At 53.4% G+C, this 23,449-nt stretch overlaps 1 protein-coding gene across 9 annotated transcripts; it reads right to left on the reverse strand.

Annotated features, from left to right (window-relative positions):
* Positions 1 to 1,044: 1,044 nt before the first annotated feature.
* HEMK1 (HemK methyltransferase family member 1) lies at positions 1,045 to 23,417 on the reverse strand. Of its 9 annotated transcripts, none has more exons than XM_045079427.1 (13): positions 23,258 to 23,417; positions 22,333 to 22,477; positions 21,825 to 22,202; positions 21,444 to 21,535; positions 21,045 to 21,138; positions 16,860 to 16,994; positions 16,466 to 16,530; positions 16,144 to 16,193; positions 15,106 to 15,214; positions 14,188 to 14,283; positions 13,927 to 14,040; positions 1,490 to 1,592; positions 1,045 to 1,393 (listed from the first exon to the last, which is right to left on the reverse strand). In XM_045079427.1, exons 3-12 carry the CDS (start codon positions 22,050 to 22,052, stop codon positions 1,493 to 1,495), a joined length of 1,083 nt encoding a protein of 360 aa, XP_044935362.1. In that variant the 5' UTR covers positions 22,053 to 22,202; positions 22,333 to 22,477; positions 23,258 to 23,417; the 3' UTR covers positions 1,045 to 1,393; positions 1,490 to 1,492. The 9 variants fall into 9 exon arrangements, with proteins under 9 accessions (XP_044935362.1, XP_044935381.1, XP_012916124.1 ...); XM_045079446.1 differs by having other exon boundaries at positions 21,863 to 22,202; positions 23,225 to 23,417; XM_013060670.2 differs by having other exon boundaries at positions 23,225 to 23,417.
* Positions 23,418 to 23,449: the final 32 nt, after the last annotated feature.

Consider the following 23,449-nt stretch of genomic DNA (forward strand, 5'->3'; position numbering starts at 1 on the left):
AAAAAAAGATGATTGAGTTTCACAATTTTTGCTCATATCCAGGTGTTCAGCGGTGTTAGATGAGTAAAAAAATAAAGACATGCTGAATTCATAAAGTATTATGTATTTGTTCTGTCACATTTGCTGTTCTTGTTTTATTCCAGTAAAACTATTGGCTATGTTACTATAATTAAGATTTTTCATATAGTTACTATCTTATTGGCACTAATGATTTAAAAGATTAAAGCAAAATATTATATTCAAAGAGCACAAAAATATAAATTAAATATATTTAAAAATTGAAAAGTATTGGGGCGCCTGGGTGACTCAGTTGATGAAGCATCTGACTCTTGATTTGCTCAGGTCATCATCTCAGGGTCATGGATCAAGCCCCGTGTCAGGCCCCACACTAAGATTCTCTCTCCCTCCCTCTCCTTCTGCCCCTCCCCACCCCACCCTACCTCTCAATAAATAAATAAATAAATAAAAATGAAAACGGAAAAGTATTTAAAATATACTCCAAAAGGCTATTTTTTTAAAAATATTTTATTTATTTATTTGACAGAGAGAAAGATCACAAATAGGCAGAGAGACAGACAGAGAGAGAGATGAGGAGAAGCAGGCTCCCTGCTGAGCAGAGAGCCCGATGCAGGACTCCATCCCAGGCCCCTGGGATCATGACCTGAGCCGAAGGCAGAGGCTTAACCCACTGAGCCACCCAGGCGCCCTCCAAAAGGCTATTTTAACCATAATCGAAACTGGTAAAATTAAAAGGCAAAATATATGTTACAAGTTACAATGAACTAATGTCAACATTTATTTGTTGTTGTTTTTTTTTAAAGATTTTATTTATTTATTTGACAGACAGAGATCATAGGTAGGCAGAGAGGCAGGCAGAGGCAGAGAGAGAGAGAGGCAGGCTCCCCGCTGAGCAAGGAGCCCGATGCGGGACTCCATTCCAGGGACCTGGGATCATGACCTGAGCCGAAGGCAGCTGCTTAACCAACTGAGCCACCCAGGCGTCCCTAATGTTAACATTTAAATAAAAAAGACTTAAAACTAAAATTTTATTTAACTTTTTGAAATTTTTATTTGCTGTTAACTCTTTTTATAGAAATAAGCCTTCCCAATTCACAGTCACATCCTCGGTGAACTCTGAGGCAGGGTCACAACCTCCCTGCATGTCCCTCGGGCCCAAATGGTGTCATCCCAAGTTGGTGTTTGGGTCTGCCTCACACTGTGCCTGTGCTGAGTGTCAGATCCCCAGGGATGGTGATGCCCACATATTCTTAGTCCATTTATTGTGAATTGATCCTTTGTGTGTTGGTGATATGATGTAAATGACAGGCTCTAGGCAGATGAGAAAAGAGCAGCAAGAGACCGGGCACAATATCCAGTAAACGGTACTGGAATGCTTTGGAAAAAAAGAAAAGTCCAATGTCTATGTCAGATAGGAACCACCATATATGTTAAATATTTACACATGAAAAAGGAAACCGTAAGAGCATACCCTTTAGAGCACTTCCCTTGGGGTCACAACAGTATCGATTCTGGGTGAGGAAACCTCTTCTTCTTTCATGCGCTCCCCTGAATCATTTGCAGGGCAGGTCTGTCTGGGAAAAGGAGAGTCCCATCAGAAATCCATTAATGCCTTTTAGTGTCATCTCCCTGCCTGGGCGTGGCGGAGGGGCTCCCCCAGAAGTGGGCCCTAAGACAAGGATCCAAATACAAGTAGTTTATTTGGGAGGTGATGCCAAGAACCAACAGTAGGGGGGATCTGAGGGGCCAAGTCGGTTCTGCAACTGACTCCATCTCAGCTCAGGTCTTGATCTCAGAAACTACAACTCACCAGTAGAGTGTTGTGAGATAAGTCTCCATGGTTCTCTCCCACTTCTGTATCCTTGCCTGTAGAGGCAATAACTCCCTTGTCCACACAATCCTTTCAAGGGTGATTATTATACTGAAGAGCCTTAGAAAACAGAGAGTATCTCCCTCTATGGAAAAAAGCAGCTTTCTTTCTTGCCCAGCACAGCGAAGACCCTCTTAGGCCAAGGTTGGCGAGTTTGCTGGCAGCCTATTATAAAACATTCAGGCCCTGGACTCCGGGGCTCCTCTCTTGAAATGCAAACCCACTGCACATGCGGGCACCTGCTGGTGCTTCCCGGGTCCCCCTGTGGGAACTGGGGAAGCAGTGCTAGAAAATGCTGATCCTGCTGTTACTGTAACAAACTGACCCTTATTTCTGAACCATGAGTCTGGTACCTTCTGCCAGCAGCGGTGGGAATATAAGGGGCTAACTTGTTAGCCTGCAAGTGGGGCAAAATCTCAAGGCTTTCCTAGTTCCTGACATACAGGAGAGAAGTGAGGCAGGGAAAGAAAAGACACTTAGCCAGGTGTGTTAAGGAGTGGGATCCCCTGTGGGCCACCGAGGCACTGTCCTTAGTTGAGAGATGGAGTAGAACATACCTCACAGTTGCCCCACCCAAGGAGTGGGTAAGCGGGAGTGTATAGCCAACCCCCACCTTCCCCAGCCTAGGGCTGTTCCAGAGGATGAACTTTCAGCCACTTACCAAGCTGCCCTATGCATCAGAGAAGGCCTCAGGCCACATGGCAGCTGCTGTGTGGGAACTTCAGTTGGGAGAGTCTCTGGCCCCACCAGGGCTCCAGGGAAGCAGGGCCTCACCTGAATACTGCCCATCCCCAGGGCTCCCTGCCCTCAATGCCCCGCACAGTGCTGAGCAGACTGCCGTCAAGTGCATGCCGTGTGGTCCAAGGACAAGGGCCCATTTCCTTCCCTCTATCTTCCACTAGGCCGTGAGCTCTGTATAAAGAGCATCTGCACCAATCTTTCCCTCATACCCTGGCACCAAGGGTAAGCCTGACATCAGCAAACATTCACTTAGTTTTTATTGCACAAATGATGCAAATAAAGAAGCTTCTAAAATAAACAAGCAGGGGCACCTAGGTGGCTCAGTCAGTGAAGCAGCTGCCTTTGGCTCAGGTCATGATCTCGGGGTTCTGGGATCGAGTCCCGCATTGGGCTCATTGCTCAGCAGGGGAGCCTGCTTCTCCCTCTCTCCCTGCTCATTCTCCTCTCTCTCTCTCTCCATAAGTAAATAAAATCTTTTTTAAAAAAATTAAATAAATAACATAAAATAAGTGAGCAAAAAGGAGTCAGCTAGGACTAGACAGAGCCACCCTTAACTAGAGAAAGACTGTCTCTCTCCAATACCAAAGTGAGTGCACTGGAGAGGGAGGAACCAGAGGCATCACTCCATACATGGGAAACAAGATACAATAAGGGTTCTAGCCATCACCATTTTTCAATATTATATTGAAGATGTTAGCCAAGCCAAAAGACAAGGAAAATAAGTAAGAGCTATAAATGTTAGAAAGAAAAAGACAAGTGTGTCATTTTCAGTGGTAGAATACCAATGTAGGAAATTGAAGGGAAGCTACCCTATGATCTCACTAATGTGGAATTTAAGAAAGAAAACAGATGAACATATGAGAAGGAGGGGAAAAAAAGAGAGGAGGGAAATAAGCCATAAGAAACTCTTAAGGACAGAGAACAAACTGAGGGTTGCTGAAGGGAGGTGGGTGGGGGATGGGCACAGAGGAGGGCACTTGTGATGAGCACTGGGGTTGTATGTAAAGGATGGGTCACTGAATTCTACTCCAAAAGCCAAATCGCACTGTATGCTTAACTAAAATTTAAATGAAAAAAAAAAAATCCAAGAAAAGCAACAAACAACAGATCTATAAGGAGCCAAGAAGTGGAGTTATAAGATAAACCACATAGGGGGCTTGGGTGGCTCAGTGGGTTAAAGCCTCTGCTTTCGGCTTAGGGCATGATCATAGGGTCCTGGGATCGAGCCCCGCATCAAGAGCCTGCTTCCTCCTCTCTCTCTGCCTGCCTCCCTGCATACTTGTGATCTCTGTCAAACAAATAAATAAAAATAATTAAAAAAAAAAAGATAAACCACATAAATTAACAGCTTTCCCACGCATCTGCAAGAACCAGTTAGGCCATCCCCCCATATAATAAATAACAACAAACACTGTATGACAGATAAGCAGCAAAGCTAACTTTTCACGAGGGGCATGGGCCTCCGAGAGCCAGGGGAGGAAATGAGGCGTGAGAAACTGAAAACCACCTTCCTCTTGACTGTTTTATCCCCTTACCCCCCATAACCCACCAAACTTTCTCTAGGGCTCCGAGCCAGGTGCACAGGCAGGACCCTGACGTCCTCCCCGCGCTGGGCCCCTGCACGAGAGGCTGCATGCAAGTTGGCTGTCCCAGAGGCTGGGCCGGCTGGGTCCAAGCCCGAAGACAGAGCAAAGCCAGTAGCTGTAGCCTTGGACATAATTCTTAGCTCTCAGGGATGGGGAGGAATGAGGGCATGGCCAGGCAGTGATGGTGCCTACAGCCTCGTGGGGCGAAGGCAGCCCCTCTGGCCCCTTCCCGAGACCAAGTGGAAGGGAAGAGCTCTGCAAAGGAGCAGAGAACTCGGTCCAGGGCCATTTAATGAAATAACAGCAGCCACCAAACCTGAGGGTTCTGTACACATGGTCAGCCCCCACCCTTCATCTGGCCAAACACGGGCACAGGCTCTGGGCATGGAGGAATAAAAACAACTTGGAATGGCTAACTCGGAGGGACCCATCTTGCCTCGAATGCACTGCTCCAAGCCTTCTCTGTCAGTGGGCAGTCTTCTCCTCCCTCAGAGGACACAGACACATGGGGCCTGGCTGGGCCATCAGAGAAGGAGCAGAGTTGGGGACAGGTGATGATACCCAGGAGAGGCAGCTTCCTGTCCTTGTCCCAGGCCCAACCTGGTGAAGGGCAAAGTCTAAAGGGCTGGGCAGGCCTGGGTGTGGCTCCCACTGTCTCTGCCTCAAGGACCCTCCACTGCCAGCCTAGGCCTCTAGAGACCAATTTTATGCTTAGGAGGTGGAAATAAGGGGGAAGACGCTCAGGGGAATCCAGAGGAAGGAGAACCTTCCACGGGGTCAGAGAAGTGGAGGAAGCATTTAATTAGAATATGGAAGTCTGGGTATCATTCAAGTACCAGAGAGGGAGAGGCCGAAAGCGAGAGCATTCCAAGAATCTAGCACGGCCCAACCAGAGACGGGGTATGTGGGAAACCCCCAGAAATGGTCCATAAACCCTAGGGTATCTAGGGTTGGTCCTCAGGTGAGTTTGCTGGGAGGATCACCAATGTCATCTCCCAGAGTTTAATGCAGTGTGGTCGTCGGGGGTGTCAAGCCCCAAGTGCCAGGTCGAAGAGGACAGGGATGTGGGCAAGGCACCCAGGTCTGACTCCCTCGCTCCCAGATCTCCCCTAACTTGCCATGGGATCCTGGCCGAGGCATGGGCCCTCTCTGGACATTCGCTTTCTTTCCCATGAAATAGGGGCACAGTCCTCAGGCTCCCGTGGGCTACCATTACTCAGAGACAGTGGTTGGGCCTCCAAGACAGGGTGACACTCCCCCACACACAAACACAAGGTCCTGGCCTGACTCCCAGAGCCTCAAACTCCCCCAACCATGGGAGGCCCTGCATGGACACCTGTGATCATGGATGTGGACCCAAATGCTCCAGTCCCACACCTGTTCATATGCATGTGCACATGGGTCCCTGGGGAGGGCTATACAGGTCTCTGTGATGTGTGTGTGTGATGTGCTCTCTCAGAGCCTAAAGGCTCCCATGGCTCCCCATTGCTGACCAGAGCAAACACACTGGGGTCCTGTCAGGGGTCCCTGCCCAAGTCCACAAGTTCCTCAATGACAGGACCCCACATGAACCGCCCCACCCCCTGGCTTGGTTTACAGTTGGTGCTCAATGCTTACAGGTAAACAATGGGCCTGGTAATAGGAGGGGAGACAGGCCAGATAAAGACCTCAGTCACCCCTTCCCCAAGCTTCGGAAGTAGCCTCAGCCCAGCAACCTCACAGAGGATGTTGGCAGGAAAAGAGGACTTGTCCCAGATGCTGCATCCTCACGTGACCCCGAATTCCACCCCACCCAAGCGGCCCCAAGAGGAGGCTGAGGTACTGGGCTCTTGGCTGTGACTCAGCGGAAGGAAGGCAGGAAGGAGGGGGGTGCTGGGCCCTAGGGTTTTGCTTCTCATTTCTCTCTTTCCAAAGCACAGCAAGTTCCCAGAAATGAAGGTACCCAGAACTACAGAAACCCCAGGCTTTCAGGGGCACTGGGTTCCCCAGTCCTTTCACTCCTGAAGATACCACCACAGAGCCCAGGGAAGCTCCTCGTCCCTGTCCCTGCTTGGAGCCTTCTTCCCTGCCCCAGAACCAGGGATTGAGTACCTGGAACGTCCACCCTGGAGCCAAGAGGGGCTTGTGGGATCCTGAGACTTTTCAGGAGCGGATGGGCCCGATTCGCTTGGTGAGACAGATGCTAGGTGAAAGGCGGCTCTGGGAATCTCTAGGATGGGTAGGGCTAAAGCAGCCAGGGCAGATTTCCCAGGAGAGGCAGCGGCAGAGGCTGGCGTCCCAAGAACCCAAAGAAACCCCATGAGTTCCCTCCTCCTTCCTTTCCCTTCCTCCTTTCCTTTTCTTTCTCTTGCTTTCCCTGTCTTTTCATATTTTTAGTTATTATAAAGAGCCCAATTTTTAAAAAAATCACACACAGGGACACTTTGGTGGCTCAGTTGGTTAAGCATCTGCCTTCAACTCAGGTCAGGATCCTAGGGTCCTGTGGTCGAGCCCCACATCAGGCTCCTTCCTCAGCGGGGAGCCTGCTTCTCCCTCTGCCTGCTGCTCCCCCTGGTTGTGCTAGCTCTCTCTCTCTGACAAATAAATAAATAAAAACAAAATCTTTTAAAAAATAAAAGACCACACACAGACTCAAACGGGCACACCACCAAATTATGACGCTTGTGTCCAGAGAACCAGGTTTGCGCTCAGCTTGAAATAAGGCTTCTCCTGCTGTCCCTGTGAATGAGAGACTGCGAGACAGCCTTCAGAAACACTGCCAACACTTGTGACCACTTATCTGTGAGGATTAGGGGGTCATTTTGTCCTGTGTCACTAAAATCAAACACAGAAAGGAATGGATCTCCGAGGCTGACATAAGACTATCCCAGCCCCCAATTCAAACGTGTGTTCACTGCTATTTTTTAAAAAATATTTTATTTATTTATTTGATAGAAAGCAAGCACAAGCAGGGGAGCAGCAGGCAGAGGGAGAAGGAGAAGCAGACTCCCTGCTGAGCAGAGAGCCTGACTTGGGGATCCATGACCTGAGCTGAAGGCATATGCTTAACTGTCTGAGCCACCCAGGCACCCTCACTGTTGTTCTTGATGGACTTAATGCTGAGAAAATGTTGAGAATGTGAACTTTAAAAATAAATTTATGTTTGGGGCGCCTGGGTGGTTCATTCGGTTAAGCAGCTGACTTCGGCTCAGGTCATGATCTCAGGGTCCTGGGATTGAGTCCTGCGTATGGCTCCCTGCTCAGCGGGGAGTCTGCTTCTCCCTCTGTCCCTCCACCGACCTGTCCTCTCTCTCTCTGTCAAATAAATCAATCTTCTAAAAATAATAATAATGTTATATGTAAGATATGACTTTTTTCTCTGTAAAAATACATACTTGAGTTCCACTTGAAACTTGGTTTGAAAGAACCATCCCCATGGCTCCAAGTGGCTGGGCGGAATGTGGGAGAGAAGGCAGACTTCCATGCAGGCAGAGGCAGGGACCTGTAGTCAGTTCTTGAGCTGTGCAACAGCCTCAACAAGTGTGGTAGGCATATCCAGCGGGCACCTCCTTCCAGAACCCCCCCCCACCCAACCTGGGGACCTAAAATGCCTCATTGGCCACAACATGCTTCACCCCGCTCCTGCTGAGCGGGGACTCACTTTCCCCCTGTCAGCCGAGAAGCAGAGTCTGGGGTCTGTCAGCCCCACGCCATGAGCCAAGGACATCAGTCCCCTTTGGTAGCAGCCCTTCTCACTGCCCTCCCCTGCCCTGCACACAGGGCCCTTCACCTAGTTCCTCCCCTGCTTAGTATGAAAGCTGTGCACCTGGGAGGGAAGGAAGCTTGCTTTACATCTGCGGTTTCTGGACAATTCGCCACTTTCCCCTTTGCCTGGTAGCCCAGGTGAGCCTGGCCGCTCCCCTGCCCATAGGTATGGGAGCCTCTCTGGGAACTGAGGCCCTGAGCTTCGGTCAGCTTCCAGGGCCTGCTCAACCCCTCCCCCCACACCGGTGGCCCCCACACCGGGACCCCAGCTGGGGGATCAGAGGACTGGGTTCAAACCCCAACCATGGCCACTTCCTGGCTGTGTGACATTGGGCAACTTAAGCCTCAGTCTCTCCACCTCTCTAGGGACCAAGAAAGCCACTCCTGACATGCGGACAGTACTGACGCCAGGGTGTGCTGCGCCTGGTACCAGCTGGCACATGGAGATGCCCGGTTACAGCTGCTGGCCGTATTCAGGCATGGGAGAGTGGTCTTCTCAAGTTTGCTTCAAGGCCTGCCTCTGAACTCTGCCCCTGCCTGTTGCATCTGGATCTCCCGAAGCCCATCCATTGCCCAACACTGCCTCTGGGATGTCCTGAGGGCACTCCACACCCTTAAGCTGACTGGCCCTATTCCCCCATGCCCCAGTGTATGGTGGCTCCAGGCACCCCGGGCTCCTGTCAGTCATGGGCCCCACTGTGGCCCAGGCCACTCCCGTCTCTATCCAACCCCTCAGCAATGGTTGCGCTACCATCAGGAGTTGCCATAGGAGCTACCTGAAGAGTTGTATGAAACAGCCACACCATCCAAGTAAATGAACCCAGGCCCTTGGCAGCAAGGGAGGCTGAGAGCACTGCACCAGGAGTTAGGAGGCAAGTGCTATGTGACCCTGAGTAACCCCCTTCCTTCTGTTTAGAAAGAGGATCAGGGAGTGGACAATCCATCCCATCTATTACTATCAGGCCCTCCCGGGCTTCATCCAAAGCATATCAGGAGAATCCAGTCTCAGACTTGCCAGGAGCCACACCAGCCCATGTCTGGCCTCCCAGTAGCTCTCCCTGCGGCCCCTGAGTTGGGGCTGTGGCTTCAGGAGCCCCAGGCCTTGGCCAGGTGGGGTGGCGTCTCCAGAGGCCCTGAGTCCCCTTCAGCAAAAGTGGAGTCTTGGTCCTAGCCCAGAGAGGACAGGGTCAAAGACTCTAGTTGGTCATTTCAGCTCTGGGAACCATAGGATGAAAATCCCAGGAATGACTTAATTCTATCTGAGCCACAGAGCCCAGTCTAGGCCTGTAGCAGAAGCTGGGCCCTGCAGGTGGCTGGAAGGAGCCAAGCTCACCATAGCTTACACGGCAGGGTCAGGTCCATCAGCTTGAAGTCAGGGACCGCCATGCCCATTTCACAGATGTACCTGCAACCCAGAGAGGGCAGGGCCCCTGCTCATCCTCACATTCTCAAGAGGTGCTGGGCTAGCCACATGACTCCACGGGGGCCAGAACCAGGCTTAGATCCAGTCTCTGAGATCCTCTCTGAAGGCCACTGGAGATGGACGGTGCAAACCAGCCTCGCTTCCCCTCCCCTGATCGCAGTCTCATTCCCTAGCTACTCCTGGTGCCAGGTCAGCCTCTCCAGGGCCCACCCAGAGCACTATCCTAGTCTCTTCACTGTACGGGCCAGCTATAGGCCATGCGAGACCTGTGAGTAAGAGGCCTGGGCAGCTTAGGTCTCCAGATGGAGCAGGGTTCCCTACCCCAGCCACCCCACCTCTCAGAGATATTCAAGGCAATCTATCACACACCGCAAAATTCCTCCGGCCCCTGCCCATTGCCAAAGCCACTTCCCTTTTTAAGCATGTGTTAAAGCAGCACCTCACTTCAGGCACTGTAGTCTGAATTAGTTTCCTATCGCTGCAGTAACATATCAGCACACATGGGGTGGCTGAAAACAACACAAACTTGTCATCTGACGGTTCTGGAGGTCAGAAATCCAAAATTAGTTTTACTAGGTGAAAATCAAGGTATTGGCAGGATTCTAGTCTTTCTTGAGGCTCTAGGGGAGAATCCATTTCATCACCCTTGCCAGCGTCTAGCGGCTGTCTGCATTCCTTGGCTCCCAGCCCTTTTCTCTAGCTGTCTGGAAGCTCTGCTACCTCACATCTCTGACGGACAGTCTGGCCCCGCTCTTCTATGCACACTTGTTGATTACACCGAACCCATTTGAATAACCCAGGCTAATCTTTCCATCTCAAGATCCTTAACTTAATCACACCCACAAAGTTCCTTTTGCCATGTAAGGTAACCCATTGAGAGGGTTGGGGAGGATTTAGGACACAGGCATCTCTGGGGCCATTTTTTGATCTGCCACAGGATGGGGAGGGTTGCTTTGCCAATGCCCAGACCCTTCCAGCCCCATCCAGAGGGCTGATCCAGGATCAGGACTCTATTTGTGACGGGGGATCACACTGCTATTCGGGCCAAGATGCTGGCTGGAGGCTGGCTGGGGCCCAGAGCTCCAGGAAACCTGGCACCTGCCCCTGGGGCCGCCAAGGACAGCCTGTACTCCTGGCGCAGAGGCTGGGCACAGATCAGGTGCACTCCAGCCCTTTAGCAGCCGCGGCTCCCCCGGGACAGCTGTCTAGCTGGGGTGGGAGGCTGGGCCCTCGTGCCTTCTCCCTACTGGCCAGAATACGCAAACGCTGCCGTCAGATCAGACGTGAGCCGCACAGGAAGTCCCAGCTTCATTCTAGAAAACACATAGAGATGAGGGAGGTTTTCAAATGGATGGGGCAGAATGTCATTGGTATTGGCAGAAATGTGGGCTAGGGGCTGGTGGGAAGAACAGAGAGGTCAGGGCAGGTGTTCTGAAGGAGGCAGCATTTCTGCTGGAGTCTGAAGGAGGGGATCATTTGGACTAGTGGGGGTGGGCAAGGCACTCCTGATGAAAGGAACAGTTGGTGAAGGGAAGGAGTTGTATTTAGGGGATTAAGAATTCTGCAGGGGGGGCTGCGGTCTGGGACAGCAGACTAAAGAATCCAAAGGTGGACAGAGAAGGACATGCTGGTCTGAAAAAGTTAAAGCAGTTCTCCACGCCTGTTCAGCAGTGGCACCCACTGTTCTAATGGAAACTTACTCAGAGCACTGACGGGGCCTTGAAAGGGTCTGCGGGTCCTTTCCCACAGCCATCCTCCCCCAACTCTTCAGACCTGGACTCTGCAGGACACGGTGACCACACTCAAGTCATGAGGAGACAGCCAAGGGTTTAGGGCTAGGATTGGCAGCAGTTAATGGCCCAGGGTCCAGCTCCAGGCGGGTGGCAGGAAAGGGTTTGGGGGACACATTTCAATAGAACAGCTAGATGGGCCCCCATGGAGAAACCCATGGGCAGTTAGGACAAGCATCCAACTGTGAGGCAGAGCCTGTTTCCTCAACTGTCAGCAGATGGGATGGAGCTGCTTTCCGAGAACATCAGTCAAGGACTCCTTTGCCCCCGCCATGCTTAGGACTTGGTTAAAGGAGGCTGGGTGGGCAGTAGGCATGTCCCTCAAGACCTCAGAGGCCTGAAGAGCCTGTACTCTACCATCTGCTCTATGACACATGCTACAGGGGGCAATGCATCTCTTGCTCTGGCCCCAGGAAGGTGGGACAATATGGCAGGTGAGCCTGGCTTTCCCCAGGCAGAGCCATGGCCATTATGGCCTAGACCTCAGGGCGTTCAAGCCCTGTGAGGAAGGACAGGAGGGGCCTGACGGTTTTCTGGGAATGGTTGTCTCCAAAAGTGGCTCCTGCTTCAGTGACCCCAGCTGTCCCTACACTGTTACTCTCCTCACAATGTTACTCTCCTCACATGTTCTCACATGTCATATCCACATGTTGGCCAAGACCTTTCCTCAATGATGGGTCTGAAGCCAGGAGGGTGAGACCATCAGGAAAGCCAGCACTGGCTGAGGAGTGGCCCAGGCTGTTGGACAAGGGGCAAAAGACAGCCGGGTCAGGGCACTTGCCCTGAGATGCTGCTCAAGACAGCAAGAGCAGAAGGGCACAGGCAGGAGGAAGAGGGCAATAGCAGTAAGGCCCCACACAGGCAGAGGTCTAAAAGCACAAGGGGCTCCGAAAGCCGGGAGCCTCACTCTGGCTGTGCCCTACAGCCCCCTCCCAGGCTCCTTCCAGCCAGCCATGACCGGGAGTCACTGTTCCTCCTCAAAGGAGGCCATGCAGCTGGGTCTGGGATACGGGGCAGGATACAGGAGCTCTGGGAGACACAATGTGGTCCCTGCTAAGGCACATGTGAGCCTCAGCCACAGTACGTGTGGTGGGGAGGCAGCCATTCAAGCCAGGGAGGACCCCAGCAGTAGAGACCCCCAAAGACAGGGACCTAGCTTCCCATCTCCACCTGGCTACCTCCCCACATGAGATATCAGGCAGGCCCTGTCTTTTCCTGGGGAGGGCCTGCCAGAAAGCGAACCTTTGGATGCCGGCGACAGATGCTACCTGGCTGACACTCACATGAGGCTGCTACCTTGTGCTGCCCCTAGAAAGAGGACAGCCAGCTTCTTGCAGGGAAGGGAGCTGCCTGAGCTCCCCGATGGGGAGACAGCCCTAGAACAGGAGGCCGCCCACTAGACCATACTGCCTCTGGCTGCTGCACCACCAGCTCAGGCCCTTGGAAGTGCTAGTGGGGTGAGCCAGTTCGGTCTGCCACATTCCTTTGGACACAACGTGATGCATGGTCACATTAGTACCTGCCAACCTGGAGGTTCACTGCTGCTATGGACAGGTGGGCTGGGCTTCTAGGCCTCCTGGCAGCTACAAGTCTGCACAGACAAGAGCTGGGGTGGAGATCACAAGCGGGTGCCCACTTTTCCAGGCTTCTCGCTCTCCCCAGCCCCAACCAGGGACAGAGGGGCTATCTGAAACTCCAAGGTCAATTTGGAAGGAATGTTTTAGCCAGAAGCTATAAGAATAAAAAGTAAACATAAAACCTGCTCACTCCTCACTGACATAAGCCTTCCGTTAAATCAGTGTGGACATGTGATACCAGAATAGTGCAGCCCCCTCCTACTCCCCTCCAGCAAGCAGGCAACCAGCTCTGAGCTGAAGCTCAGATGACGTTCCTGTGCTCAGAGCCTAGGCCCAGTCAGGGAAGTGTGTGGGAGCACACCCACGGCAATGGAGGGCTAGTCAAACCCCAGGAGTGAGCTGCTCGGTGCCAAGCCCCCGGTATCCAAGACCAGGAAGAGCACCCCTGTGCCTTTCTCCACACCATGCTCCCACACCCCCACTAGGTGGGAGACTCATGGCCAGACCTGCAGGAGGAGGCTCTTACCCCCAGCACTGCCTGGGAATGAGTGATCAGGCGACCCACAAATCACAGTAACAAAACATTAGATCACTACTTATTTGTCTCTCAACCTTTTATTGGCCCTATCTTCCAACATCCCCAAGGCAATTCCACCCACAGACACACTGAGTAACCTGCCCTTGGCCATACTGATGTGATGGAACCAGACCGGGAACTTGGATCTGCTCAGCTCTGGGCCATACTATGGGTGCCCTGTTCTCTGCCACCCCAGGAAGGACATCCTCACCCTCACTTCTACCTCCAAGTCTTCTAGAAATACAGAACATACAGAAATGTAGAATCACAAAACCATGAGAAATGTCGTAAGCGTCTGGGTTCTAGAAGGTACCATCACCTCCCTCCAAGTGGCATTCCAGGAAGAACGATCAGCTAGGCACTCTGGCAGGCAGGGGCCCTGCCCAGGCATCCGCAAGGCAGCCACGCTGTGGCCCAGACCTCCGGATATGCAGGAACCGGGGCCTAAGGAAACAGGGGCAAAAGGCCAATTATTGCCCGGGTCCCAGAGGATGAGCAGAAAGTGGAAACAGCACACTCTTCCTACAGCCAGAGCTGTGGATGGCCTGGGTAGAAAGACCAGTGTGGCAGTTGGAGTAGGGTGGAGTGGGGAGAGCTCACCTCCCACAGAAGTCCCTGCGCACAGCCACAAGATCAAGGGACAGGTCAGGCCGGCTCTGAAGCCAGCTGCCAACAAGCTCTGGGTGTCTTGGGTCCACTTCTAAGAAGATGCTCCTACATGGGAGAGAAATGGGTCAGCTTAACCAGGCAGGGCTGGGACCTGCACTTCTGCATTGCCTGGGCTGAGAAAGGTGGGGTAAGAATGTTAGGGCAGGCCCAGTACACACTGGGACAGACCCAGGAGACCCGCCCTATCCATACCCAGAGTCCTTCAGGAGCGAAGGTGCCAGGGCCAAGATCTGGGTAATGATGTCCATGCCCTTCGCCCCACCGTCCAGGGCTAGTGGGTCTTCATAGCTGAAGGGGAAACAGAAGGAGGTGAGAGCCTCTCAAGAGTGTGGAAGAGCTGAGCAGGGCCCTCCACAAAAGGGCCGTGTGGAACTTACACTCTCAGCTTCAGAAAACCTGAGGGCCCAGAAGAGGAGGCCCCCAGATGGCAGCTCTGAGTCTCCTACCTCCTATAGGCAGCACCCCACCAGGTAGTGCTGGGTTGCTCAGTGAACCCCCCGACTGATAGCAGAGTATGAGGGTCTCCCCACAAGAAGGCTGCTCCTATGCTTGGTCTGGGGAGGCCTGGAGCTGACCCAGAACACTCCTGAGAACCTAAAAAAGAGGAATCAGCACCCTGACCCACATTACCGCTGCCTTGTCCAAGGACTCCTGGGCTACCCCCGGTTCTCAGCCCGTTTGAGAACAGGATGGCTCAGTGCAAAGCCTGGGGTAGGGTCTTGGTCCCAGCTTTCATGCTAAGCCCCACTTGACCTTGACCAGGCACCTTTCTTCTCCAAGCCTCAATCTTCTGTACAATGATATACCCATCTGAGCACCTACTATGTACACTAGATCACATCTGCTTTGTGAGTCTGCTAGGTCCTCCCCATGGCCCTGCAAAGGTCTACTACTCCCCTTCCAAAGCTCAGAAATGAGGCTCAGATATTATCCAGTGGTCTTCAGTAGGAAGGCAGAAGCTGAATCAAGCAGGTCTGCGGGCTCCAGAATGAGCCTCTCTTTCAACATCGCTGCCCCTTTCAGTCCCTTCTCCCTCCCTGTACTTCCCCAGGACAGTCACATCCCACTAGGCCCTCTCGGGCCCGGCCTCCCTCCCAACACACCCTGCACCTGCGGATCTCAGGGGCCAGCTGCTCCATGTCCTGGTGGAAGATGTAGGGAGGATTGCTGACGACCAGGTCCACGGGACCCCAGGACATGAGGTGTGTCCAGCTCCCCTCTACAGTCAAAGGGAACACACAACAGGGAATGGGTGGCAGCTCTACCTGCCACCATTTCTCTTGGGTAGTCCCCCTCCCCAAGCCACACCCTGAGCCCATCACTGGACCTGATAACCCAGGCTTGCAATATAGTGCCCATGGCCCCCAGCCAGTAGACTGCTCAGGAGCATGTGTATTCTGAGATGGCAGCTCTTCACCTAGAATATCCCTGCCCTCTCTTCTTCCTGTCAAAAAACCTCCTCAAAAACCTCTCCCTTCAGGAAGCCCTCTCTGATTGCTTGAGCAAAGCAAGGGCCTCTGTCTTCTGCAGCCCCACTGGTTCTGCTGTCCACTGCCTCCTAGCCAGCATGGACTGAGCGTATGGAGGGCATAGCTGGTTTTCATCAGTCAGTTCCTCGCAACTCTGTTTCCTGGTTCCGTCCAGGTGCCATGCGCTACACCAGGTGTACCACACTCTAGGGAGGACGCATATAAGGCTCAAAGACCCTGTGGATACGTAACACAGCCAGAATCAGAGCAAGAAGCCAAGGACACTCTGCAAAGGTGTGGCTGAGCCGGACCGTTCCTGGGCTAGACAAGGGCAGGGCAGGCAAGTATAAAAGTACTAAACTATTTTGTCCTAAAGGCTTTCTCTTGAGTTTCTGCTTATTTCCTGACAACAAACAAGCCCTAGTTAAAAACCCCTCAGTTACGGGGATTTCAGAAAGTAACAAAGACCCTCTGGCCAGGGTCTGCATGGGTCAGGTCAGCCCACGAGGCAACAGGGGCTTGCCTTGGTCTGAAAACCCATGTATGTGTGCATATGTGTGTGCACGCGGGCATGTATAAATGAATGGTGGGGAAGCCCTCCTTCCATCTCTGCAGAGCAACCAGAGAGCCCATGTGCCTATAGGGCCCCCACCCCAAGGAAGATCAGTAGGGAAGATACCTAAGGTTACATCAAGGGGGACGATCCGAATTCTGTCCAGCAGCTGCAGCCTGGAGAGATGGGAAGTGGGGGTGAGTACAGGGGAGACTCCCACCTGTGGCTACCAGGACTATGAGAATAAACCCTTCTTACACTGATAGATCTCTGGTGCCCACTGTCCTCCGTAACCCTGTGGGAACCACGCCAGACCACCCGGCCCCACCTTCCCTTTCTTCAGAGTGGAAAGCAGGTATCAGTGAGTATGATAACTAAACAGGGATTGAGATCATGCCCCAGAGTTGGACTTCCCCAACCCTGCCCCTTCGTCCCCCTGCCCACCTACCTCTGAGCATTCTCCTGGGTCAGGCAGATGGCAGCTTCTCCCTTATCCACCGCAATGACTCGGCTCTGCCTCAAGAACAAACGAAGGGTACATAGGAGGCAACGTGCCCAAAGAAGCCAAGCTTGGAGACCAGAAGCCTCCTCCATCCCTCTACCAGAGATTAAGGGAAATACCCCAAAGCTGCTCCCTCTTTGTAGCCAGGGTGTGGCCAGAGAGAAGGGGACGGGAATCAGAGGCTGTGACTGTCATGGGCTGGGGGCAGCCCCGTCCTCCCACATCTGGACATCTCTCTCAAGTGCTTCTAGCAGAGATGAGTGGGGGAGGGTCAGTGGGGACAATGAGGGGCAGTCCCAGTCCATTCAGGGTGGTGCACTAGGATGCCAAGGGGGCTCACCTGGGGAAGCTGACTCAGCAGGCTGAGGGCGATAGCTCCCGATCCACAGCCCACCTCCAGGATGAGGGGGCCACCTTGGGCTCCCACCACACAGGGGCTCCGGACCACCTCCTCCAGTACCCATTCAACCAGCTCCTAGGGAGACAGAGGGGTTGGAATCAGAGTTAGGGCCCCCCTGCTCCCCTCGGGGTTTTGACACAGAAGCCCAACCATGGTTAGCCTCTGTGTGAAGGTGGGGCATGGGAGTCGGGGGTGGCTGCCATGGGCAGGTCACTCTGCCTCTCCCTGCTTCAGATTCCCCATCTGTAAAAGTGAGCAGCTGACAATAACCAGCCTCGTTGGGGTGGCACATTCATGAAACCACAGAACCACATTCCCGAAACACGGATCCCATTCTCAGTACGTGGTTAAGTGTTCAATAAACCCCAGCTTGGCCCTTCACAGACAGCCTCCCGTTCTGGGCTCATGGCAATACTAAGAACCATGCCTGGTGGTCCCTGGCCACTTCCTCTGTGCATGGCCCTGCTTCCAGAGCTTTCCCTCCATTAATCTGTTGGATCCTCACAACCAGCCATTGAGGAAGCCAAGGCCCCTCCTGGAGCCCAACTTACGGCTCACGGTGGCTATTATCAGGAGCCGGAATGTCCCCAGCTTCTCCACAGAGCTGAACTTAGGACGGTCCCAGGGAGGTTCCCAGGCCAAAAGGACAGGGAATTCCCTTCACAGGGGTGGGGCACGGTAGGGAGAATACAGTCCTCCCTGAGCCTCATATCTGAAGGGGCCACAGTATACACAGGGCATAGGGTAAGTGGGCATGATGTGATGGAAGTGCCTGACTGCACCACACTTGGGGGCCGGGGGACACTTGTAGACAGTGTCAGTTTCGGAACAAAAGGCTTTCAAGTTTTGTCCACCATCTGCCACCTGCAGGGACTGTGCATGGAAGCCAACAGGGGGTAGAGGTAAGAGTGGAGAGCTGCTGCTGCCCAGAAGCCAACTGGTTCTAATGAGCAGTGGAGTGAGGGACAAAGTAGCCAGGCACGGAGCCAGGGAAGGGCAGTGTGCTTTCTTCTCCAAGGTAGGCCTTAGGAGAGTCACCCTAATTGGGACTCCTGGGATCCCAGGCATGGGCAGAGGGGTCAGCTTCCCTCATCTATAAAGAGGTCCACGCCCTCCAGAAAGGTTTCCTGACCCCCTGCCAGGCTCTCTCTCATGGATCTCCTCACCATGAGTCTGAAGTCTAGGATGAGGTTTCCTCTCCCACGAGAATGAAGTCTCCATGATGGGAAGACCAGGGATCTAACCAATCACAGTATGTCTCAGAGGCAAGGCCTGATCCTCAGGTGGCCTCTTGGCTGCTTCCCAAGGATTTGACAAGCTCTCAACGGCTGTGGGAAGCCACCATTAGTGGCTTCCACCACCACTAGTCTCAGACCCCTACCAGGTCCCCCCAGATCTCCAAAGTTAACAGTCTGGCGAAGTGGCTCCAGATCGCTCAGACCCATTTTCCATAGAAGTTTCTCAGTGCTGAATCCCAAAAGGGATTTCATTCTTCCAGGTCTCCCAATCCCCAGAGCAGAGAGCTCACCTGCCTCCAGGGCAGCAAGTTCAAAGCAGGTAGAACTTGGCCAGTGGGTCCAACCTTTTTTGTTCCTCCCCCCTGCTCCCTCCAGGCCTGTACCAGTCACAGCTGGAGACAGGAAGGGCACCTGTGGCAATCTGGACCCTCAGCGTTGGGACTGACATAGAGCAAGCAGTCTAGGGCTAGGGTGGGGACTGTGGTCTCAGCGCTGAGGCCACGTACTGACCACGTACTGGTTGGTCAGATAGCTGGGACTCGTCAGGGCTGTGAGCCTCTCCTGGTTTCCTGGCCACAGACAGACCTACTCTGGTTGGAAATGACCTCTTGGCTAGCCTCCTCAGAAGCACCCTTGACCTGAGAGACACATACCATATATATGAACAACACCCCGGTGACGTGACGCTGATAGACTGGGTCCCCACCACCACCAGTGCCCTCTAACCCCTCTGTTACAGTCCAGACCACTTGAGAATCCTCTTGGCTATGGGACCACCTGGGGTCTAAGGGTAGAGACCACCCATAAAAGTCCAGAAACTCTCCTCCTCACCAAGTGAAGAGCCTCCAGCCTCCATCAGCCTGAAATTGGTGGCTCTTTAGGCAAGGCTGAAAGCCAAGTGATCAGAGACCCAGGGCACTTCTTCCAGGTAAGTAAGGGAAGAATCCAAAAGCATGATGGGATGGGGATTGGGGGGGAATGTGGGAAACAGGCAGCTTTTGGCTCTGCCAAAGCCACTGTCTCAACAGGACCTCATATCCCCTCAAGAGGTCGGCCCAGGCCTCAGGAGGACCTGAGTGCTGCCAGCATCCTCCATTAGGATGCTCTAGGTGGGCAGCCCAAGAAGGGTGGCATTGCCTCCCTTGAGCCAATCACAGACAAGGTACTGAGCCTCCTACACCCCCCAAAGCCTCACCTCGCTAGGCTGGATAGGAACGGCTCACACTCCCAGCCTTGGCTTTCCCACTATACACACTGCCAGGCTGAGGACTGAGCCACTTTGCCACCCACAGGGAAAGCCCAACTCACTGGGCCACACGCCACCTACAGCTTCACATTTCTGACTTCTGCCCCCGTCATCAGAAATTGCCCTGTAATGGATGGAAAGTACACAGGCACCAAGATCTCTCCCCTGCCCCCATTCTCCCTACTCCCTGCCACAGGCCACGTCCTCTCAAGTTCTTGGTAAAGCACCCCCATGTGGCTTCACATTGGGGCAAACCTGGCAAGTTCTCAGAAACGTCTGTACAGTGAGGTGAGGACCTAGCCTCCCAACCACAGCCTCCCCCTCTGTCTTCCCACCCCCCTTAGAGCAGAGCTGCTCTCCTGGCCCAGACCCACACAGGAATGGTGGGGGAAACCCCATATGGGAGCCGGAAGTCCACACCCGACATTCAGAATTCTGGAGCACATGGCTGATGCCGGGTCAGCTCTGAGGGGACTCAAAGGTCATCATGGTTGCCTCCTTTCCATGCCCTGACCCTTGACAGCCTCAGGAGGCAGTAAGTGACCTCCCAGCCAAGGTTACAGGCTTGGGGAAGACACGAGGTGGCCTCCCAAGAGGCCACAGATGGCAGGCTACATCCTGCTCCCTGTCCCAGCTTGTCCAAATTCAGATGGTGTAGCCTCATGGGAGGTGTGGGGCCCCGACCCAGAGTCAGAAAACCCAAAGGCTGCCCCCATGCTCCTCCCCTTGGCAGCCCTGTGACTTCAGGAAGTTCTCAGATTCCCTACTGTCCCTCCCAATATTGGGCTGTTAGGCAAGGACGTGGCTTCTCAACCACATGATGGGGAAGTGAATGCAGCCAGAGGGTTTCTCAGCTGGGGGAGAGAGGCTAAGAAGGTGAGGAGGGGCTCTGAGTCCCTGTTTGGGCGGGTAAATGAAGTCTCATCTTTCCCAAGAATGGTCGTATGCCTGAGTACCTTTTGAGAAACACCCCTCCTCAGAATTCAGTGCCCTCCAGCTTGTCCATCAGCCCCCACACAGTTCCATCCACCTGCTCTGCTCTCTCTCACTCCCTACAAGGTACGAGGAAGCCCAAGAAGGGCCACAGAAAGCATCTCTCCCAGAATAGGTGTGCCTCACCCAGGAACAGCGTGCTGGGGCCACACAATCCCTAGTCCTAATAATTTGAGGGACAACAGGTAATTACCTGACCATACAGTAGATCTAAGAGGACCCCCAATTTACAGATCTCCTCCCTAGTCTGGAGGCCCAACCCTCTTATCATCTGGGCCCAGAAAGGACACTGACTTGAGGTCACATAGATGTACCATGCCTCTGAGTGTTCAGCTGAAACTCTATCCACTTCACCTATGCCTCCTGACAAGGAGGAGGGCATTTTACTCCCCCATGGATTGGGTGGGCCAGGCCGGCATACTGGAGCAGTGGCCTGGGACAGGAGGACAGTCAAGGAGGCCAGCAGGAGACCCCTGCACTCTTGGCTCCACCTACCCAGACAACCCGGAGACACCGGTAAAGAACAGCAAGGACTCTGAGAACCACAATCATGGGATCCCAGCGCCCCCTGGAGGAAGTCTGGGGCAAGACATGTGCCCTAAACCCCGCCCTCATCTCCATCCTGCCCAGTCTTGGGGGCACACCTACCTCTGTTTCCGGACGAGGGATGAACACTGGGGGGGCCATCTTCAGACAGAGCCCTTGAAAGTCCCACTCCCCGAGGATGTACTGCACAGGCATCCTGCATAGGGGGCAGCTGGGTGATCAGTGACAGAGCCCGGACCAACAGGACCATGACTGGGTTGAGAAATACCATTGGGGAATACCAAAAATGTCAGGTAGGGTCATGCCTCCTGTGCCCCGGGACTCTGAGCCAAGCCAAGGCCTTCCCTCCCTCCTTTCTTCCTATCTACTCATGTGATCTCCCTCTCATCAAAACCTCATACCAACACCTTCCCAGTCCTTAGATACTTCCCTCCTTCCTGACCATGAATTAATCGGGCTATTCCTCACATAGAGCCCTCAGGTCTGGCCCACGGTGCTCACCTTTGCAATCGGAGGCTACTCAGCTCCTGGACACACTGTAGCTGCCGAGGGGTCAGAGGCTGGGTGCAAAGTACTGGTCTCAGGCTCTGAAACTGCCCCACAGAGAATGTGAGTATCTGGCTCCTGATCTAGGGGCCTGACCCAGGTTTATGTGGACACTGTGGGCCCAACACTGGCCATATCGGTCATCCCTGATCCCCTACTGCCTGATACATACTATAATAGTTCATTAGATGAATAAATGATCTACTTCAGACATTGCTTCAGAAAATTCCCATCACTCTCAGCTCAGCACTCTCTGTGGGGCAGATAAGCCTGGCTGCTATTCCCCAGGGTCCTCCCTCCCCACCCTTCTCCCCTCTTGACAACACTGCACTTAACTGTTTTGGCTCCAAGGACATGAGCCACGATGTACTCACTGGATGCCTGGGCCTCAGGGATGCCCCTCTTCTCAAAGATAGCAGTCCAATGGCTGACCAGCTCTGTGGCATTCAACGACCCAGCTAGAGGCAGATGGGGTTGCCATGAGCTGAAGGGCCAGCCCCTGGTGCCTCTCCTCCTCCCGGGGCCAGAAAGAAAGGCCCAGAGAATTCGGCCCCCAAGCTCCATTCTCTGGGAAAGACTCTCCTCAAGAGTTCCCAGGTCCCTTAATCTTCCTCGTGATGTCAGCTGCTAAATATGAGCACTGGCTCCAACCAGGCGGAGATGGTCACGGGCTCTGGCTCCTCAAGGTGGCTCTGGTCCGGATGTGACTGCCACCTTGGGAGAGGAAGGAGAACCAGGAGAGCAGCTGAGCATTGTGTGACCCACTCCCCTCTGACCTGCTGCCAGAGGGAGGACATGCTCTTGCTCTGCTACCTCCTTAACTCCATTTTAGACCCTCGCCCACCTTTTTGATTCTTCTTGTCTTGACCAGTTATGTTCTCTTCATGTTTTTAGCTGAAGTGGGCTGAATGCAAAGCTCAGTCCCTGGCGATGTGTCTGGGCCCACGCTTGAGGGCTAAACAGATCTGTTCCGTCTTAGCGTGTGTGACCTTGGGAAAAATCATCATTTCTAAGTTCCAGTGTCCTCCTCCATGAAATGGGGAAAATAACACCAACTCCACAGCAAGCAGTACATTAGACAATGAATATCAAGTGCCTGGGAGTCAGCTCAACACACAGAAGGGACTCTATGTTACATGATCTTAACTAACATTACAAGACAGAGGAGGCTGCCTTTGCTTGGGGGCTTTGCTTTTGACATGCTGTGACTGATTTGTATGCTAAAACTCTTCCTCCCCACCCCCATTTGACTTCATAATCCTAAAGGTCAGCATTAATTGCCCGGTATAAAAAAAAAAAACTGACAATTTTTGTTAACCTTATATTTAAGTTGTCACAAACAAGGTTTAACAGAAGGTTTAAAGTAGCGGTTCCCTTTCCCTTCGCACAGACCAAGGTCCAAACCAGCATGTACGGAGCACCGGCTAGGTGTCACATCTTCAAAGACAAGCTGGGAGGGAAAAGAGGCTCCAAGAGGGAAAGCGACTTGCCTAAAATCACCTAGCTAGACCTGTCCCAGGCAGGACACAAACCCAGGTCCTCCGGACTCCAGAGGCGGCTCTGTCCACAAGCCAGGGCGCAGCTTCCCACTCAGCTCTGCAAAGCATCTTTAATGCCCCAAGCGAGGCCGCCTCTCCCCAAGCCTGTTTCCTCATCTACATAACGCGGGGTGGGGGAGCGGGGGTTTGGAGGGGGCCAGGAGACCCCCCCCTCGCGGTTCCCATTTCTCCTCATACCAGCCTGAAGAGTCACCCCGCCCGCCCGCCGACCTGCAGACACCGCCCGGGCTCGGCTTCCGGATATGCGTGACCGGCGGTGCGCTCCCTCCGACGCCCTACTTCCGGGGTGGGCGCGTCCGAGAAAGGGCTCGGGTGGACCGCTCCCACACCCAGTTCCAGGGTTCCTAGAGCTCCTGGATTCCACTCGGGAAGCGCCTGCGGGCTTCCCAGCCGGCTGCTGGG

This window comes from Mustela putorius, unplaced genomic scaffold (genome assembly GCF_011764305.1).
Source record: "Mustela putorius furo isolate JIRA1106 unplaced genomic scaffold, ASM1176430v1.1 tig00000095_pilon_pilon_pilon, whole genome shotgun sequence".
NCBI classification, from domain to species: domain Eukaryota; kingdom Metazoa; phylum Chordata; class Mammalia; order Carnivora; family Mustelidae; genus Mustela; species Mustela putorius.

Coding starts and splice junctions, on each gene's coding strand:
- HEMK1 (XM_045079436.1), bottom strand. CDS start 22,052: ATGGAGCTTGGGGGCCGAATTCTCTGGGCCTTTCTTTCTGGCCCCGGG. Junction 15,215..16,143: donor CCCCCTTGATGTAACCTTAG/GTATCTTCCCTA, acceptor CTTTGACTGTAG/AGGGGAGCTGGACACACCTC. Junction 1,593..13,926: donor CGCAGGGACTTCTGTGGGAG/GTGAGCTCTCCC, acceptor TCCTTTTCCCAG/ACAGACCTGCCCTGCAAATG.